The sequence below is a fragment of the Manis javanica genome, chromosome 5 (genome assembly GCF_040802235.1).
Source record: "Manis javanica isolate MJ-LG chromosome 5, MJ_LKY, whole genome shotgun sequence".
NCBI classification, from domain to species: domain Eukaryota; kingdom Metazoa; phylum Chordata; class Mammalia; order Pholidota; family Manidae; genus Manis; species Manis javanica.
The window spans coordinates 139,606,007-139,626,963 of record NC_133160.1 but is presented as its reverse complement, the minus strand read 5'-3'; the positions used below and the strand labels follow the sequence as shown (position 1 = coordinate 139,626,963).

The 20,957-nt window shown below is 37.2% G+C and overlaps 2 protein-coding genes across 6 annotated transcripts in view; both read left to right on the top strand.

The window, feature by feature from the left end:
* The window catches only part of TMEM33 (transmembrane protein 33), a 57,708-nt gene extending 47,676 nt beyond the window's left edge, over positions 1–10,032 (top strand). For 2 of the 3 annotated variants that reach the window (XM_073237691.1, XM_073237690.1), the window contains exon 8: positions 8,303–8,648. In XM_073237691.1, the coding sequence (XP_073093792.1) occupies positions 8,303–8,504 (202 nt within the window). In that variant the 3' untranslated portion in view covers positions 8,505–8,648. Of the gene's footprint in view, positions 1–8,302; positions 8,649–10,014 lie in introns of those variants that run through there. The other variant, XM_073237689.1, reaches the window with a different exon arrangement.
* A 3,750-nt stretch (positions 10,033–13,782) lies between these two features.
* Positions 13,783–20,957, top strand: part of SLC30A9 (solute carrier family 30 member 9) — a 96,634-nt gene continuing 89,459 nt past the window's right edge. For all 3 annotated transcript variants that reach the window (XM_037002747.2, XM_037002748.2, XM_037002746.2), the window contains exon 1: positions 13,783–14,041. In XM_037002747.2, the coding sequence (XP_036858642.1) occupies positions 13,930–14,041 (112 nt within the window). In that variant the 5' untranslated portion in view covers positions 13,783–13,929. The remainder of the gene's footprint in view (positions 14,042–20,957) is intronic.

Here is a 20,957-nt window from a genome sequence, read left to right as displayed (position 1 = left end):
TACCATGCCAAGGGGGAAAGAAAAGTTTTGCATAACCATTTATGCCAAATACTCATTTTTTTTCCTTGAGACGGTACATTGTCATGCAGACATAAGAATTTAACACTGATTAATTTACTGTTATTTCTGTACATACAGACTACTTAGCCCATTCCCTATATTTTCACTTTTTATTCTCACTGTTTAGTGGAATATACAAAAAGCTCTTTGAAAAATATAAACAAGTTTGGGTTGTAATAAACCACAGTAAATCTGGTTGTAAAATCAGTGCAAAGTCATATAGAGTATTTTGAAGATTTTTTGTTTGTATTTTTTTATTATTGGTGAAAGTTGATCAAGGCTCCTAAAAAGAAACAGATAGCCAGGATCCCAAGTTTCAACTAGAGATTTACCCAAAAATAAACTGCAAGGGTAATGCCACACACAGCCATGCATCTGGGGCCTTAACAAGGCACTGATCAGTGGCAGGGCTGTCTGAAGCAATGGGAAGACTGATCTGGCTTAAAAGTACATGGTTCTCCTAAAGGTACTCAAATTAAAAAAATGTTAAACACTGCCAGTCTCACACTGTGGACCCAGTTCTGCTATGAGCCACCAGCTTGGGTTCTTCCTGGGACAGGGCACATTTAATTGTCAAGGTCGCTGTCCCAGATCATCTTTGACTTTCTATCCTGGTAAATGAGGCTGGGTTACATTAACCCCAAGAACTCCTTTTGGTGACTAAAACAGGCTTTAAGACCCTTCCCCATCTGTTTCCCTTGTGCTTTATTCTTGTCACAGACTTCCCTGACCCAGGTACCTTTTGGGAAAGAAAATGCAGGCATACCGTGGAGTTACTACAGGTTCAGTTCTAGACCAGCACAATAAAGTGAATGTTGCAATAAAACAGGTCAAATTAATTTTTTGGTTTCCTAGTCCATATAAAAGTATATGCTGTAATATATAGTGTGTTAGGAGTGCAGTGGCATGTCTAAACAAAACAATGTACATACCTTAATTTAAACACTATTGCTAAAAAGTGTTAACCATTGTCTGAACTTTCAGTGAGTCCTAATATTTTCGCTGGTGGAGAGTCCTGCCTCGATATTGATGGCTGCTGAAAGCTGGGGCAATTCTTTAAAATAAATTAAATTAAAATAAAATTATGAAGTTCACCATCACAATTGATTATTCCTTTTATGAACAATGTCTCTGTAGCACGCGATGCTGTTTGATAGCATTTTACCCACAGCAGAATGTCTGTCAAAATTGGAGTCAGTCCTCTCAAACCCTGATGCTGCTTTATCAGTTAAGTTTGTCATACTCTAAATCCCTTGTCATTACAACAATCTTCACAGCATCTTCACCGGGAGTAGATTCCATCTCAAGGAACTACTTTCTTTGCTCTTCCATAGGAAGCAGCTCCTCATTTGTTCAGGTTTTATTAGGAGATGCAGCAATTCAGCCACATCCTCAGGCTCTGCTTCTCATTCTAGTGCTCTTGGTATTACCACCACATCTGCAGTTACTTCCTCCACTGAAGTCTTGAACCCCTCAAAGGCATCATCCATGAGGGTTGGAATCAACTTCTTTCAAACTCCTGATTATGTTGATATTTTGACTTGTTCGCATCAGTCACAAATGTCCTTAATGGCATCTAGAATAGTGAGTATTTTTCAGAAGGTTTATAATTTACTCTGCCCAGATCCACCCAAGGAATCACTGTAGCAGTTATGCCTTGCAAAATGTATTTCTTAAAGAATAAGACTTGAAAATCAAAGTGACTGCTTTATCCATAAGCTGTAGAATGAATGTTGTGTAGCAGGCATGAAAACAATACATCGTTGTCCATCTTCATCAGAGCAGAGCTCTTGGATGATGGTGCATTGTCAGCGAGCTGTCATATTTGGAAAACAATCTTTTTTTTTTCTGAGCAGGACTTAACTGGACTTAAAATACTTAGTAAACCATGTTGTAAACAGATGTGCTGTCATCCAGGCCTTATGCTGTTTATTACAGAGCATAGGCAAAGTAGACAACATAATTCTTAAGGACCCTAGGATTTCTGAAATGATAAATGAGCATTGGCTTCAACTTAAAGTCATCAGCTACATGAGACCCTAACAAGAGTCAGTCTGTCCTTGCTTTGAATCCAGGTACTGACTTCTCTCAAGCTGTGAAAGTCCTCGATGGCATCCTCTTCCAATGGAAGGCTGTTTTGTCTACATTGCAATCTGCTGTTTAGTGTAGCCACCCTTTCATTATCTTAGCTTGAACTTCTGGATAACTTGATTCAGCTTCTACATCACTTGCTGCTTCACCTTGCACTTTTGTTACAGAGATGGCTTCTTTCCTCATGAACCATTGTTCTGCTAGCTTCCAACTTTTTTCCTGCAGCTTCCTCACCTCTCAGCCTTCACAGAATTGAAGAAACTTATGGTCTTGCTCTGGTCTAGGCTTTGGTTTAAAGGAATGTTTGGCTGGTTAGATCTATGCAGACCACTCAAGCAATAAGGCTGCTTCACTCTGTGTTTGCTGAAGTAGCACTCTTAATTTCCTTCAAGAACTTTTCCTTTGCATTCACAAGTTGGCTGTTTGGCACAAGAAGCCTAACCTTCAGCCTGTCCTGGCTTTCAACATGCCTTCCTCACTAAGCTTAATCATTTATAGCTTTTGATTTAAAGTTAAGAGATGTGGGACTCTTCCTTTCACTTGAACACAGAGAGGCCACTGGGGGGATATTAACTGGCCCAATTTCAGTATTGGGGTATCAGGGAATTTGGTGGCACAAGGAGAGAGCAGGGCAAGGGCGATTGGCCAATTAATGGAGCAGTCAGAACACAAAATTTATGATAATGTTTGCCATCTTATATGTGTGTGGTTTGTGCCACCACAGAACAATTACAATAGTAACGTCAAATATCACTGATCACAAATCACAATAATGAAAAAGTTTGAAATATTGTGAGAATTACCAAAATGTGACACAGACTCAAAGTGAGCAAATGCTAATGCAAAATGGCACCAATAGACGTTTTTGATGCAGGGTTGTCACAAACCTTCAATTTGCACTGAATGCAGTATCTGCAAGGAGCAATAAAGCAAAGCACAATGAAACAAGGTATTCCTGTAGTTACTACTGAAACCTGGGTCTGACCCGAACTCTGTGCTATTACCATTCTATCACAGTATCATGTGATTTCCAAAATTTAAACTTTGATAATTCAAAATTTTAGCGTACCTGGGTAGGGGAGAAAAAGGGAGGTGGTCATCATTCCAAACACCAATTATTACTAAACAGTGCCTGGAAAATTATTTATTTTCTGACTGGGATATAGATAAGTGGGAAATTACATTAACAATTAGTTTATTCAGTAAAGCACTACACAGAATTGTTCTAAATTACAGATGGTGATGACAGCCAAAAAGTTTTGAGCCATTATATGTAAAGCACTGTTCTAAACATTCTATGTGCTTGAGCTTGTTTTAACACCTCACAGTGTATGGGGTATTTATGTTCCCCATTTTACAGGTAAAACACATCACACCGCTAAAAAATGTTACCAGGTTAGACCCAAGAGCCCTGCAGCTTGGTCATGCTCTACTGCCTCCAGTGATAATCAGTGGCCTTATCTCTGCTACCTCCTTGGTATCTCACTTAGAATAAGAATTAAGTCCCTCCAATTTCTGGCAGAGTCCCTAAAGAAGATAGAATTGCAATTCTGGGCTATGCTCTCCACACATTACAGATAAATTTAGTTTTGAGCATTTCTTAGGCTCTTTTTGCATCCTTATGCATATGTTTATGATAGTTTAGAGAGAGTGTGTTTTGGAGAGGACTTTTAATCATTTACTGATTTTGAAGATCTACTTCTGGAGAGAGCTCTTAACAATTACAGAGGCTGATCTGATTTTGCCAAGTAATAGTAATTTTGCTTTCCGCCCCTTGCATAGACTTTTATGTCCCTGGAATTGTGAGAGTAAAAAAAAAAAAAATCCAACTGTCAACACAAGACTCTATTTTAATGAGGGGGAAAAAATCTCTTAACACATCTAAAGTTTCTTTTTTGTCCAGTGAAGTGTTGACTTAAAATATGGTAATAGAAGTTTTGACCAACACTGACTCATCAAGTAGGATCTAGAGTCAAGTTCTCTAAATTCCATGAGCCCCAGAATCTCCTAATGTAAAATGAGAAGCATAATATACAGTGTGTTTGTACAAACGTTTACATTATACAAATATGTTCATCTCCCAACAATCCTCAAAATTTTCTCCACTGACCACATTCTACAAATGAGGAAATTGAGGCCCAGGGAAGCTAAGAGAATGTCTGAATATTGGAACCACCATTCATGGTCTTTCTGAAATTACTCCTTATGTTATATGTATTTGTAACTCCTTGATCATGCTTTAACAGTTAAGCTGGTATACCATCAGTTGAATCTGTCAGTAGAAAGAAAACTGAGACATCCTGAATAAAAAAGAGCCCAGAGAACATGGCAAAACATTTACTTATGTTTCCCATGGAGTCTCTTACCGTATCATAGAGCCCACCTCCGATAATGAATTCTAAAGGCTTCACTAATAGAGGGTGCTTAACAATATTTTTTTAAATTGAAGTATAGTTGATATAGTTTCACGTGCACATGACTTGACAATTACATACATTATGAAATGCCTATAGTAAGTAGTTACCATCCATTGCCATACAAATTACAATATTATTGACTGTAAGTAGTTACCATCCATTGCCATACAAATTACAATATTGACTGTATTCCTTATACTGTACTTATCTTCCTAACTTAATTTTATAATTGCAAGTCTGTACCTCTTTATTCCCTTTCATTTTGCCCATCCCCCCCACCCCACCCCCACCCCTCTGGAAACACCCAGTTTGTTCTCTGTATTTATGAGTCTATTAGTTTTGTTTGCTCATTTTGTTTTTTAGATTCCACATGTAAGTGAAATCATATGGTATTTGTCTTTCTCTGACTTATTTCACTTAGCGTAATACTCTCTAGGTCCATCCATATTGTGGTGAATGGCAAGAGTTTATTCTTTTTATGGCTGAGCAATATGCCATTGTACATACATCCCGTTTTCTTTATTCATCTACTATCAATGGGCACTGAGGTAAATGATGCTGCAATAAACAAAAGCTGGATATATATTTTTAATTTAGTGTTTTTGTTTCCTTCAGGTAAATACCCAGAAGTGGAATTACTGAGTTCTGTGGTATTTCTCTTTTTAATTTTGAGGAACTTCATGTTTTCCATAGTGGCTGCATCATTTTACATTTCCACCAGTGGTGCACAAGGGTTCCTTTTTCTCCGCGTGCTCACCAATTCTTGTTATTTCTTATCTCTTTGATGATGACCATTATAACAAGTGTGAAGTGATACCTCATTGTGGTTTTGATGTGCATTTCCCTGATGATTAATGTTGCGCATCTTTTCCTGTGTCCGTTGGCCATCTGTATGTTGTCTTTGGAAAAATGTCTGTTCGGGTCCTTTGCCCAGTTTTTAATCGTATTTATTTATATATTTTGGTGTTGAGTTGAATGAGTAATAAAAGGGTGGTTTTAAAATAATGTTACCGGTGGCTAAGGAGAGAAAGTATCAGTGCCCTGAGGAAAGATCTTATTATATGAGAGATTTTATCTTGGGGTTAGACACCCATGAGGATTTCCCCTCACCTCATACACACTAAAGTTCTGAACTTGACCATGATCAATAGCAGAAACAGTTGAACCACAAAAAGATTGACATCATTCTTTGACAGCAAGACCCAAAAAGAGCTGGAGCTGGGTCTTTAAGGAAACAGTGAGTTTTTCAGAAGGACTAACAGACTCTGTGTGCGTGTATGTATATGTATAGAGCTGTGCTGTCCAACAGAAATATAATGGAAGGCACAAATGTGGACCACAAATATAATTTTAAATTTTCTAGTAGCACATTAAAAACAGTAAAAAGAAATAAGTGAATTAATTTTTGTAATGTTTTATTTAATCCACTATATCCAAAATATTATTTCAAGTTAATATATTTTATATTTTTTCATATTTGAAATTGTCATGTATTTTCTTCTTATAGTACATCTTAATTCTGACTAGCCATATATCAAATGCTCACACACTCCACATATGACTAGTGGCTAATGTATCAGGCAATGCAGATTTGAAGGTATGAAGGAGATGGTTGGAGATTCTGTGATGACCTTGGTCTTACCACAGGTTGCTCCCCCAGAGTCTAGGACTAAGACTCCATTCTGTGAATGGAGTTAAGGGGCAAGCTGAACAGATTAAAATGATGACTCTAGTCTCTGCTGGCTGTGGACTTTGTGTGATTTGGATTACATGGCTGGGAAATGAAGTTGTGATTGAACACTCTTTGGGATTTTGTGTGTACATTACATTGGTCAACATTAAGAATATTTTGTTATAGATAAAACCACCTTTGTCTTCAATAATATGGTGTATTAGTCTGCTTGAGCTGCCATAACAAAATACCATAGATTGGGTGATTTAAACAACAGAAATTTATTTTCTCCCAGCTCTGGAGGCTAGGAAGTCCAAAGCCAATGTGCCAGCAAGGTAGATTTCATTCTAAGGCCTCTTCTCTTGGCTTGTGGTTAGCCACTGTCTCATTGTAAGTTCAGGTGGGTGTACATGGAGAGAGAAAACATCTCTCCTCCCCTTACAAGCCCACCATTCCTATTGGCTTAGGGCCCTACCCTTATGGCCTCATTTATCCTTAATTACCTCCTAAAGGTCCTATCTCCAAATATAATCACATTAGGGGTTAGGACTTCAACATAAGAATGTGGAGGGGAGACATAATTCTGTGAGTTAAAGGACCTGGCTGAGTTCTAGGCTGACTCTGCCACTTAATAGCAGGTGACCTGAGGTAAGTCCCTTATATGTCTAGGTCTCACCTTCCTTATCTGTAAAATAGGCAATATCTATCTCTTAAGGTGGTTGTGAGTTTAATAGTGGATGTTAAAGTACTTTGTAAACTCTACTACTATTTAAATTTTTTATGTCAAATTACGATGTCTTGCACATAGTAAGCTCTGAAAATAATTAATTTTTAAATAACTCCAACATAGTGATGATATATATCACTATATGTATCAGATAATGTTAATACTAAAGCTTTATGTCAAAGGCTTTATGTTAATAACTAATAATGTTGAGAATCCATGTTTCTGCCTTTTGATTCTTAGAAAACATACTAAATCAGATATGCTAATCTTAGTTGTCAGAAGTTATAGTTCATCAGAATGTCCCCAAGCCAAACTGTCACTAAATTGTTAATTATACTTTCAACATATATCCAGAATCAGACTACTTCTCTTCACACACCGTAATTACCACCAACGACCAAACCACCTTCATCTCTGTCCTACACTGTTAATATAGCTTCCTCACTTTCCTCTTTCTTCTGCATTTGTCCACCCCTTCCCCTATTTCTTTTCTCAGGGATCCTGTTAACTCATACACCAGCATGTCTTCTCTGCTGAAATCCTACAGAGCTTCCACTCTTGAAGCCCAGGCAATAAGCTACCAGCACCTACTTGATCACTCTTCTCTCCCAGGACTTTTGCACCTGTTCAGTGTTCCAGTCACATGGGCTTCCTTACCCTTTCTGGAAGGTGTCAAACACATTACTACTCCAAGCACACAAGTACTCCTTGTGTCTCTTCCACCTAGAATGTTGTCCTAGATACCCATTTGACTCATTCCTTTTCCTTCTTCAGCTATTTATTCAAATGTCACCTTGGTGACAACCTTCCTGACTATCCTATTTAAATATGCTACATCCCAGTCTACACTGTCATTTCTTCTTCTCCTTCCCTGCTTTACTTTTCCATAGTACTTACCATTGGCTTCTAATGCTTATCCCATTGCACATAGAATTAACATATAATGATTTGTCATCTGTCTTCCTACCAGAGTGTAAGTTTCATAAGAACGAGAATCTGTTTGTTTTTTTCACTGTTAAAAGCCAGTTCCTCATAGTAGGGACTCTATAATAAACATACACTTAATGCTTGAAACAAAACCCATGCTAGTTAATTAAACAGAAAAGGATCTTTTCCAAAGATATTGTGTGGCTGACGAAATCTGGAAGGAGTGGAGACTCAGGCTTGGAAGCTATATAACTATGATGCAGCATCTTAATGTGGTTTTCACTGAAGACACTCTGCAGCACTTCTGTCCCTACTACCTATGGAAAGTGGCTGTACCTTTGCCTCACACTTCTCCCCTCACCAAAATATGTTCCATGAGGTGCCCTGCTTTCCATTACTTTCTTTCAGATTGATGCCTCTCAGAGACTCCTTATGGTTGGTTGGAGCCTCTGTCACATCGGTGGGTCCTAGCTGCAGAAGAGCCTGGGAAAGCAAGTTCCAGCCTTCTGCCTTGGGGAGGTGGATCCACATGGTGGGAAATTCTCCAGATACGGACGTACGTTCAAAATATGCTGAGCAGACAAAAAATATGATAAATGTCCTTCACTAGCATTAAATACTATCATTAAAAAAAATGGATAACTGAATTTAATTAAAAACATTGTATCTAATCCAGCATTTATTTCCAGTAGCAACTATTAAGCAATCTGTCTGCTTTCAAATGTACTTTTCTTCATTTCTGACTTTTTTCTAAGCTTTATCTGCTGAATATTTTCTCATTTGACATCCTGTTAAGTAATAACCAAAACCCATTGCCTGGAATATGGTTTCCATCATAAGCCTGTACTCCTTGGCTGGGGGGTGGAGTGAGTAAACAACTCTATGCTTTATACTTATGGAAAAGGAAAAAAAAGGGTAAGCCCTAGAAAAAGCAGCAAGGATTTATAATATTGGGCTGTTTCAGACCTTCTTGTCTGTTTCCAAAGAAACTGCTGTCAGTGAGCAACCTGTTGCCCAGTTCAAATCGTGTATTAGATTCTATAACTAGTCTTGATACCATTTAACTGATTTTCCTATATTCTTTCTTTCTTTTTTTTTCCAAGTATGGGACAGGAATGACTGCTGAATTATTAGATATTTAAGTTTAGAATTCACTGTCATTATCACACAATTTAGTTGCTGAAATAACACATAGCAGTTGCAAGTTAATGAATAATTATTTTTAGTACTCTGGCCTCTGATTCCGATTCATTTGTCACAGCCACGGGGGTTTAGTAGTTACACTTTAAACACTTAAAAAATATTGTTAGCTATTTAAAAAACATTTTTGCTGCTTATTTATTTCCTCTTGTTCATTTAATTCTTTTCTATTTATTAAATTCTCCCACGTACGCTGAATTTTTGGAAAGTCTCATGGCTCTCTATGGTGTACTGTTTAAGTATGAAAAGGAATGCGAAATTCTTCAACTGATTTATTCCTTATTATAAATAAGTCAAAGTCCCAGTCAAGCTTGTTTGCCATTTCAAAGGCACAGTTTATGCCTCAGCTTTTAAGAGCATATTTTCAGCTTGTCACAAAGCAAGCTTTGGCCTCCATTCTCCAAGGTTGGCTCCTTCCTAACCAGGAAGCAGGGCAGGGACAGGGTTCTTTTCTTCCAATTTCAGTTTCTCTATAGCTGCTTGTGTCCTGAAGTGGATATGGCATAGACAAAATTAATGCCAGAATGGACCTAATTCAATCTCTTAAAAAAAAATGGCTAAGAAGTGAAGTTCTGGATATTTTTAGAAACAGCAAATAATCTGTGTAAAATTTCACAGAAATCTGATATAGACTGATGTCAGATAAAATTATTTCCAGCAAGTTACCCAAAAACAAGAAAAGGAGTTGGAGGTATTAGTAGAAAGTGTAGTAAAGTAGGTGGGAACAAAGGTGGTGCAATGAAGCATATCCATGCTACTGAAATACAGAGAAAATGGGCTCACAGGAGGCTAAGAAAAATAAAATAGAGCAAGATTCTAGCTGTTTATCTTTTTACCTTCATTTTCCCACTTGTATAAATATTTGAGGCAAGAAGATGAGAAATATTGACTCCTGTTCCTTTCTCCCTTGTTCCCAACAGTGATGCTGAAGTGGCTTCAGACACAGAGTGAGCTGGTCAGTGGTAAGGCCAGAGGGGCAGAATTATGAAGGTTATGAAGGTTCCAATGAAGAAATAGGAAGAGATGGTGGATGAGTAAACTGAGTGGAATGATGGGAACAAAGCATGTAGATGAGAGGGAAAGTATCCTAGAGGCTGAGAAAGCCTGTAAGGAGTATAGGTCAAAAGTCATGTAACAAACGGGCAAGACTTACTTCTCCTAGGGTTCTTTATATCTTTTTTGAGAGGGAAGGAGAGTGGATCAGAAAAAGAAGTGGATTGAAAGTTCTCTGTAGGGCTGAAGTTACACAGATTTTACAGAAATAACCTTAACTTTCTCATTGAAAGAGCCTATGGACTAAAGTAGAATGAAAACAGTTATGTAGTTCTTAAAATTTTCACTCATTCATTCACTCACTCATGTACTTCCTATGTCCCATGCACTATATTGTACACTAGACTTAAGGATTGAGAGATGAGTAAGAAAGAATCCCTGTTTAAATATATACAGAGTGTACTAGGGGATACAAGGATGTGTAACCAGTTTGAGTCTCAAGAGGCATTAAGTATAAAAGTTTTATATTTTTTATGCTTGGCACTTTGTCAAACTTCATTGCTTATGGGTATAACAATAACTGACCTCCTTAGTTATTAACACTGTCTTTCCAGGTTTGGAGATTTAGTCCTATTCATTTAAAACATTAATCTCATACTTAATTTAAAAAGACTTATGCTGCCTGTTAGGGTACACTAGACCTGTGGTTCCAACTCGCTGTGCACACACCTTTCTCTTCCATGTGCTTGCTCTTCTAATAGTAGGGTCAGGACATCAAGGAAAACAGCAGTATCTTAAGTGCCTGAGTGTGGTAAGGTTGCTGTTTCCTTTCTGTAGGTCATTATGGATTACTTAGCTCATTGTCAGTGAGGATGCATGGGGATCCCAACAGGCCCCCTTGAGAAACTCAGTCCCAAGCTGCCCCCATGCTTTGGTAGCTCTTTGCAATACCTGCTGTAACTGTCAGCTGATGCCTAGCTGGCAGTAGTGTATTACATTCATCTGATACATATCTCTTGACCCATGTGTGGTGTTCTATGGAAAGTCTATAGGTCTTAATCTCCTTTTCTTTCTATGATCCCAGCTTGAGGTCTGTAGGGTCAGACAGGATCCAAAGTCTGATCACAGAAATTTTCTCTGCTGTCTGTATCATTTCTCCCTAGTGCTCAAAATTTCCTCTAAATTCATAGCACTGGGACAGGTCACTAAGCTTGGTGGCTAAGTAAATATCTAACTGGGGGTGGAAATACCAGTCTTCTCTTCTTGAAGACATCACAAAACTTTGCAAGTACCATAAAATAGGTACACATTTCCTAAACAGAACACAAAACACATTTAACTATTAATGAAACAGGTTGATAATCTGGACAAATCAATAATTTAACATTAAGAACTTCCTTTCAACAAATACAACACTAAGAAAATGGTAAGACAATTCATAAAGTAGAAGAAGATATCTGTAATACATATATCCAACAAAGACTTGTTTCCAGAACGGAGCTCATAGAAGTCAATAAGAAAAGCACAAACTAACTGTGCAAACATCCTGAATAGGATATGAAGAGGATATCCAAGTGGCCAGTATACACTTGAAAAGGTATCCAGCTTCATTTATCATCAAGGAAATGCAAATTAATACCACAATGCGATACCACTCCATACTAACCATGATGACTAAGATTAAAAAAAGACAGCAAATGTTCGTGCAGTTGTGAGCAAACAGCTAGAGAAGACAGAAAATTAACAAATAAGCACATAATTTCTAATAGTAGTATTATTAGTAGTAACACTAATCACCATGCCCTGCTTAGTATATTACAGGCAGATGCTCAATGTGTCTCAAGTAGAGCAATAATAATAAGCAAGTCTCTTGGTAGGATGAAATTTCTCAATTTAGGGTCAAAGGGTAAATACTCTAAGGAACTCTTAACACTGACACTGCTTTAAATTTTCAGCACTTGGGGAAATTTTGAGGACTATCCAGCAGAACAGTATATCACGACAAAATAGGGGCCAACACCAAGGCAACTGCCTAAGTATTTGAATCCATGTCCATGAAGACCTTATGTGATACAGCATTGTGAGGATAACACAGATAACACACCATGTCCCACTTTATTCCTCAAACTTACTTGGCAAGTCAAGGCTTCTGGAGGTTTATCAAAATTAATATATTTCAAGTTACACAACAGTTATATCAGGGGAAAGGAGGGTAGGAAAAAACACCTGGTGAAAATGTACTATGCACGAACATTATGTACAACACGTCACACAACTGTGTCATTAAAATTATTTTAACCTGCAAAAATGTATTTTAAAAAGTTTCTTATCATGAAAGGCATGAATATTCCTCTAAGAATGATTAGAAAATACATATGAACAAAAAGAAAATTAAAATACTATTGTACATAATAAAAATAAACCCTAAAAAGCCTACATCAGTTTTGACTAAGATAACAGAATCCGAAGTATTTAGGATTATAGCAAAGGCTAATGGATATTTACATAGTTATCATATAATTAGAGTTAAACTTTTATGTTTTTCATATAAAGTTGAATTTGTTAGAATCTATTTAAAAGTAAGGGATAGGAACTTTCCAGTAGTTTTGAGATTTGAGTAATCTTGAGGTTATGAATATATGTAGAATGTCATTTCTTAACGTTTGTCCTTTTAATGTTTTAAACTGCCAATGGAAGTTAAAGTTGCTTACCATTCTTGTGATAATCACTATTACCTCACTAATCTGGTTATACTTACATTGGCATAAAAGCCTGTGCTAATTAGGAACATGCTAATTTACTTCCCCTTGATATAGTTATTTTATAGTAATATAGTTAAACGACTCATTAGTTTTAAAACAAACCACCATGTATTCCACTAAATTAATTTGTGCCAAGCCCCTTGGAAACAGCAATGTACAAAACACAAGATCCCAGCGTCACGATGCTTATTTTCTGAGACAGAAAATGAAAAAGATTAATACATAATTTCAAACAGTGATGAGGGTTTTGATTAAAAGTATACTGGGTAACGAATAGAGAATAACCAGGTCTACTCTATTTAGGGTAGTCAAGGAAGGCCTCTCATGAGTGGGCTACGACCTGAATAAGCGTGTCAAAGATAAAAGTTAACGCCACAGCGAATTGTCTTCTGGTCTCTTTCTCTCTGGGGCCAGACTGACTCCTGTTCCGTTGTCTGCACGTCTCTGTTTACCTAGACAAATTTGAACATATGTAAGTCTTAAATTATAGATGAGAATCTGAGGCTTAGAGTTTAGCAGGGCAAGTAACTGATTCTGAAGTGGGTACTTGCCTTCGCGTACTGTCTACACAATGGTGTTAGAAGAACGACGTGCTGTGTTAACTTTCAGGTGGCTATTTAGCACACGTTAGCCGCCGCTTGGAGGCTCCAGAGGCCAGCATTCTTCTAACCTCTCTTCCATTAGAGACCAGGAAATAGAAAGAAAAAGGCAGATGCCCAAAAGGCTATCACTTCTCCCAAGGGTTTCCTTGCTGTTAAGATGCACACAATTCACGCGTTGATGTCCGCTAAGAAGCAAGGCCAGGACAACTTCGCTCCACCTGCGGCCCCGCCCCCGCCCTACGTGCCCGGTCCAGGTCAGCAGAAGCCAGGCCCAGCCATTCGCGCACGGCTCCACACCACTTCCGCTGTCGCCGCGGCTGGCGTCGCTAAATGATGTTACCATTTCCGGGTCGCCAAGGCCGCCTCTGGCGGCGCCGGCCTAGGTTTTAGCAGGTGTTCTGTCTATGGAGTCAGTTGGTGCTGGCGACGGCGTGGAGGCAGGAGGCGGTGTCCGATTGGGGGCCGTTTCCCCGCCAGGATGTTACCGGGCTTGGCCGCCGCCGCTGCGGCCCACAGATGTAGCTGGTCCTTCCTGTGCCGGCTGCGTCTGCATTACAGGGCGGCGGTCCTCGGCTCCAGCGACCGCCAGGGTGAGTGTCCCGCTCCGGCCGCTGAGTCCGAAGAAGTCGGCCTGGAGGACCCGGCCGAGGTGGGCGTTCGGCGCCTCTCCTCGGGCAGTACGCCCGCTTGCCCTTACCCATACCCTGAACCTTTCGAGTCTCCGCCTTTTCAGTTCATCCGGCTCAGCCCAGCCCGCGGGGTCTCTTGACAGGCCTTCCAGACCCTGGTTTCGAATGTAGCCCTAGGACAGTTCCCGCAGAAACTTGCGGGCAGCTCTTGGGCCGGGACGCTTTCACGGAGCCAACCACTTTGAACCGAACGTTAGGTTACGTGCGCATCGCGATGTCATCCGGTGTCCTTTCCTTCACTCCTGGCAATGAGAAATTGTGCACTCTCCAAAGTTCAAGGGGCATTTGAGCCCACCGACTCACCTTCGCACTATGGCCGAGTAGATATTCCTGCCCTGCTGCTTTTCTCATAGTCAGTGTGTTTTATTAAATTCCCTAAAAGGATAAAGGGGCGTGCTACTCAGCATTGACGAATCATTCTTAAGTATGAGGGTATAACCATGTCACACTAAATGAGCCCATCTTTGGAACGGAAAAAAAATCCCCAAACCAAAACAACTCTTCAGGTAGGTTGAATAAGCTTTTTAGCGAAAAAAATGTCCACTGGAGCTGTAACCCAGAAAAGGGTGGCTGACGAAATTTTTAGCCCTCTTTAATCTGCTTTTCTGATGCAAATTTAATTGTCCAGCGGTTTCCAAAAACATTGAGCTTCTAAGTTTTAATCAGGCTTGTATCCCTTTTTGCCAGAGCTTGACTTGCCAGAGCTTGAAAGTTCAGAACTGATGGGAACAATGAAGGAGAAGACAGAACCAAATCCACACCTAATCCAATCCTCCCTAATTCCTGTGGATGCAGAGTATTTACAGAAACATTTCCCAAAAATTCATGTTTGAAAAGACTTGAATCATGTTTGTGACCTCGCAGTAGAACTTCGAGGTTGTAGTCAAGTCATTAAAGTTTCTAAGTAACATAAGGTCAAATAACGCCTATACTGTGCAAATAAGAAAATACTCGTACCTTCTATTTGCAGTATGTGTAACAACTAGCTCTTAAAATTTCAAAAGGTTAATTTTAACAGCGCTGTTATTGGGTCTTTTTGGTGGTAATAGAAAAGTATCGTTGTTGAGTTTTCTTAAATTAGAAATATAATCATCTGTACTGTAGAATCCCTAAAAGTAAACTTTCTAGCATAGTTGCTTTGGTTGACCAAGCAATTTTGGCTTTTCGCACCTAAATTAGGTGTAGTGACCATCAAATTTAGTCTAAACTGCCCTTTAAGTGTTGGTGAAAAAGGAGTTGAAATGGCGTAGTTTAATCCCTGTTCTCTGTAGCAGTCATCATGTCAAAAATGATGTGCTTTTTGTTTCATCCATCTGTGAACCACGGATGATAATTATCTAACTAGTCATAATAACTTTGCAGAGTTATTTAGACTGTTACCACAAAATTAAAGTGTGTTTCACACTTTAAACAGTAGGTTTTAAAAAGAACCTTTTTGTCAAAATTTAGTTTTAATAACACTGAAACAGTTCATAAAAGGGCATCTGTAATTATGGTAAATTTTTAAATCATTTAGAAAAAGTATTTTTGGATGCATATAAAAAGAAAAGTATTTGGAGAACTTTTGGGAAAAAATTCTAAAACCAGATGTTTTTCTTTGTTACAGAATAAAGTTCAGTTTATGCTTTTAAAATTCTTGTGTGGCTGGGAAAAACTTGTAAAGAATGAGAGAAGAAAACCTTGAGGGAAACACTTGCTTCGTATATATACTTAAAACTGAGAAATGTTTTAAGTATATATACTTAGTTGCATACTGCATGTGCAACTAACATTGAAAACTCAGTTTAAAGGTGAAAAGGAAAACAATATTCTAGAGCAGCACTGTCCAAAAGAAGTATGTGAGCCACATATATAATTTTGAGTTGTCTGATAGCCATATTTTAAAAAGTAAAAGAGATAAAATTAATTTTAATATTTTATCTAGTATATTCAAAATATTTTAACATGGGATCAGTGTAAAAATTGAGACATTTTACATTGTCTTTTTGTAGTAAGTCTTTGAAATCTAATGTGTATTTTACACTTACAACACACTTTAGTTCAGATTAGCCACATTTCTAGTGCTTAATAAACAGTGACAACTGTATTGGTCTGTTAGTGTATAGTTTGTATTTTAATTTATAAAGAATTTTTGCAAACCATGTACATTCCAGTAGAAAAATGGGCAAAAGAAATGCATACAGAGTTCATAAAGGAATTGAAGTGGCCAATATACATGCAAAAATAGTCCATACTCACTTATAAGTGTACAAATGTAAGTTTAAAGGGTTTATACTCATTGTGTGTCTCACATTGGTGAAGTTTTTCATAATGATACTCTAGATTGAGGGTGCAGGAGAGCAGGGACTCTCTTACTACTGATTAGGACATGTAGTTGAACAGTGTTTGGAGGTCAGTTATTCTTTGTGTAAAAAGAACTTTAAAGGTTTATGCTTTCTGACCCAACGATTCTCTTTCAGGGGACTTACTTAAAAAATATATAATCAGATGCATATTAAAATGTGTGCACAAGTTGATTATTGAAAGTAATAAATTGGCAACACTTACAGTTCTGAAGAGTTGGAAATTGAAATATATTTTTGTACATATGGGCTGTTAATATATGCAACCATTTAAAAAAAAGTTTAGAAGAATAGTGACATGGGTAAATCTCTTGATGTGCTATTACATAAAACTTGAAAAAATATGGTAAGAAGATATACTGTGATAAAAGTTTTTCTAGAAAAATTTTTTTCATTATATATTTTTTAAGTGATCTATAATGAACATATACTTTTGAATTATAAAAACCTTAGTTTCCTTTGTAAACATATCCCTTTAAAAAATTTTTTAATTTTTAATTTTTATTTTTTTTGGTATCATTAATATACACTTACATGAACAACATTGTGGTTACTAGCTTCCCCCCATTATCAAGTCCCCACCACATACCCCATTACAGTCACTGTCCATCAGTGTAGTAAGATGCTATAGAATCACTACTTGTCTTTGTGCTATACTGCCTTCCCTGTGCACCCCCCCTACATTATGTGTGCTAATCATAATGCCCCTTTTTCCCCTTCTCCCTCCCTTTCCACCCATCCTCCCCAGTCCCTTTCCCTTTGGTAGCTGTTAGTCTATTCTTGAGTAACATATCCCTTTTTTTAAGTTCCTTTGTCTTTGCATAGAGCACTTATTTTTTCATGTATTTGTGCTTTGCCCCATTTGATAAAAATTTGAGATGAAGGATGCTCCTTTAAATTCTATATATCAAATTAACATGCTATACACCAAATTAAAAGTGTAGTTTAAAAATAAAAATATTGAAATTAAACCCTTGTATTTTATTCCTGTCCCTAATCTGAAAGTATTACCATAAGAAAAGTGAAGTGGGAATTAGCTTTTGTCCCCAGCTTCCACTCACACCCCTCTTTATATAACTAGTAGGAACATTGACAGTAATTAAAGATCATTTTGGTAAAGTGAGAGCATGATTCTGTGTCATTCAAGTTAATGATGGAATTTTTAACTGAAATGAGGCTAATCATAGTATGTGCCTTAGAGTTTTAGTGAGTGAGAATCATTCAGCAAAGAGGTGCCAGGCATTGTAGTTGCTGATGGTGTAGTGCTGAACAAGACAGTGCACATTTATTGGGCAGACACTAGGAATGAAGAAACATCTAAATGCTATGAGAGAAAGAAGCAAGGTGAGAAGGGGCCATTTCATTTGATTTGTTGGCCTGGAACTCCTGCTTTTCTGAGGGGGTGTGACTGAGTCAAGGCATGAAAAATGAAAATGGGTAAGCCAGGTGAAGGTCAGGGAGAAAAATCACATCAGCTGTAGTCTTCTAGGCTGAGCTGCTGTCTAGGTCACACTTGTGCTTGCTGGATGATTAGGCGTAAAAGGGGTTTTTCTGCAGTATTGGCTAGCCGAAAGCATAAAAGTGAACTAGAGATAGTGTGTTAATAATCAGCAGTAATAATATTAGAAGTAAGTTAGCAATGAGTATATTTTTAGCTTTTTAGGCATTTTTTTAAATATAGCAAAGTATATAAAGTAAAAATTGTGCATAATCCAGATTTTTCACCAGATTTTTAATAGTTGTTATACTGCCTTGTTTTCTCCTGCTTTTCATGCAACATTGTAGGTTTTTTTCACATTACTAAACATTTTTAATGTATACATAATGAAAATATAGGAACTTCTCATAACTTATGAGGAACATTTAAGTTGTTTACAGTTTTTGCTGTGATAAATGATGCCATGAAGAACAGTTTTTGCATTCTGTATTATTGTGTACTTTATGGACCCAAAAAGCTGCTGCCTATTCTGCTTATTGTCCATTTTAAATTTACACTAACCTCTTTAAAAATAAGTGTGACAGTGATTTCGTTTTTAATATGTCAGTGCAGTAGAAATCTTGAGGAAAATACAACTGAAATCGTCCCTAAAGAGAGACTAACCTCTGGAAGACTTAGGCTGCAAGTTTGACTCTGGTCCTGAAATTAGCCAGAAATAAAACATTCCAAACTGCGAGCAATCTTTTTGTTCTTAGTTACTGTTATTGCAGAAGCAATATAAACGGTAGACAGAATTGTCAGTTTACTTGGGAGAAAAAGACTATCTTGTGTTGTTTGTTGTGGTAGTCTGACAAAAGGCCAGAGTGGTAGGTGACAAACCAGACTGGAGAGAGAGGACAAGTGATGATCACTAGTAGGGGTCATTAGGTGCTAGAGGCAGGAACAGTAAAATAAGAGCAGAAAAGAGTGATTGTTGTGATTAAACTGATAAGATACCAGTAACTCTGCATTCTTGATGAAGAAACAGCTAAATATACAGCAATGAGAATGTCCTTGTCCAGGCCCATTGAACAGTGAGCCAAACTAAAGACTTGTCTTCCATATATAGGTTATTTTAGAAGTTACCTTGAAGAAAGGGTTTTAGTTGTGGGTAGCATTTTTTACTATCTTCTGTCTCCTAGAATTAATTATTCAATAATTTATTCAACAGATGGTTGTGTTTCTACTGCTACGTGTTAGGTATTTGGTTTATTGAATCAAATGTGGTCCTTTATATTTTTAAGAATATAAAATGTTAAAGGTAATAGTGTATCCTGCAAGTTCTGTGCAATTTTCAATGTTGTATTAATGCCAAATATGTACTTTTAAAGTTGCTGATACCTGAAATTCTCCCCAAGTTAAAATTACAGACTTTTCAAAAAACAGCTAGCAAGGAAGCTATCAAAGATTATATATAATAATGTTAAAAGGATGCAGGAGTCAATTTGAGGAGACCTAATGGCCAAAAATGGGGCACTTTGAGCATAAATTAGGATAATGCTAAAATGGGTTAAATACAATAAAATAATAATTAAATCTATGAAATCATGCAACACACACACATAAATTAGTGTGTCACTACTGCAGAATAGTAGGTAGTAAACTCATTATTGTGCAAACTGGTAGATAAAAGGAAAGTATTGAGCATTTAGCCAAACTTTCCTGTATGAACTATACTGCTGGATAATCAGATGAACAAGGAGAATTTTCTTTTCATAGAAGTACTCTGACTATTAAGTGAAGAAGTGATAAAATTAGAATATCACCATTTTGTAAACACCCACCTAATGAATAAATGGTTCTAGGCATTGACCCAACAGCAGACACTATCACAGGGACAGCCAAATATTACATAGCTTCAAATGAAAGAACTCATCACCACTTAACAAGTAGTGTTGTTCTATAAAAAGAACCTGAATTTGGATAAAGCCTTTACATCCATTAATTTATAGAACATATAGAAGAACAGGTTATACAATGCCATGAGAATTACATCAGTGAAATTTAGACTGGAAACTATTAGGACAAAGTTTTGGGACAAATAATTTGGTTTCTTCAATATAAAAATAGCTCTAAAGAAAGACATCCTGTAGCTTAAAAAAGGCTTAAAAGACATCTTAAGCATAGTATCTGGACCTTATTAGGATTTGTTTACACACACAAAAATTACTTGTTAACAGCTGGAATTTGGAAATTGAGGATTTTGGTTAATATTAAGAAATACTATTTTTTATTTGTAATGGTAATGTGGCCGTTTTTAAAAGTTGTCTCAGAATACATACTGAAATATTTGTGAATGAAATTATTTTAGTCTGAGATTTGTATTAATAGGGGGTAAGGAGATACTAGTTCATAAAGAGATGAGACAAGGTTGACCATGATTTGATAACTGTTGAAGGTGGGCAGTGAATACTTGGATGTTTATTGTGCTGTTTTTTCTCCTGTTGCATATGTTTGAAATTTTCTGTAACAAAATTTTTTAAGAACTAAGGGAACCTTGACAAAAATCTAGGATCAAGTACTTGAAACATTATCAGTGATCATCTGAGGAGGAATTTTTAGGCTGGCAAGTAATTCCTCTTTAAACACCTTAGCAAAATTTCTATAAAAGCATTCATCAGTGAGTGAAAAAAAAAGTGTTGGCAGCATTTGTCTTTGTTAGGTAATAATCACAAAAGATATTTTCAGTAGGGCTGACAAGTTAGAACACTAGTGGCCTAGTGAAGAAGATGCTCCCCTGAAGGGCAGGGTTTCTTAGGTGAAAATGTTTTAGCCCTTACTTTACTAATTACTTTTACTAGTGTGCTACATATTTTGATGTGCAAAAAGATAAATTATTACATTTGCTTTACTCAGCCTTTAGGAAGTAGAAGCAAATAGACCAAAAACATAATGCGCCTGCAATAATTATTTGCCAAATAAATGGAAGAGTAAATTGACATCAGGAAGTTTTTCAGGAAAACAAGTTTCAAGCCTAAAACTTGAGTGAATACTACCT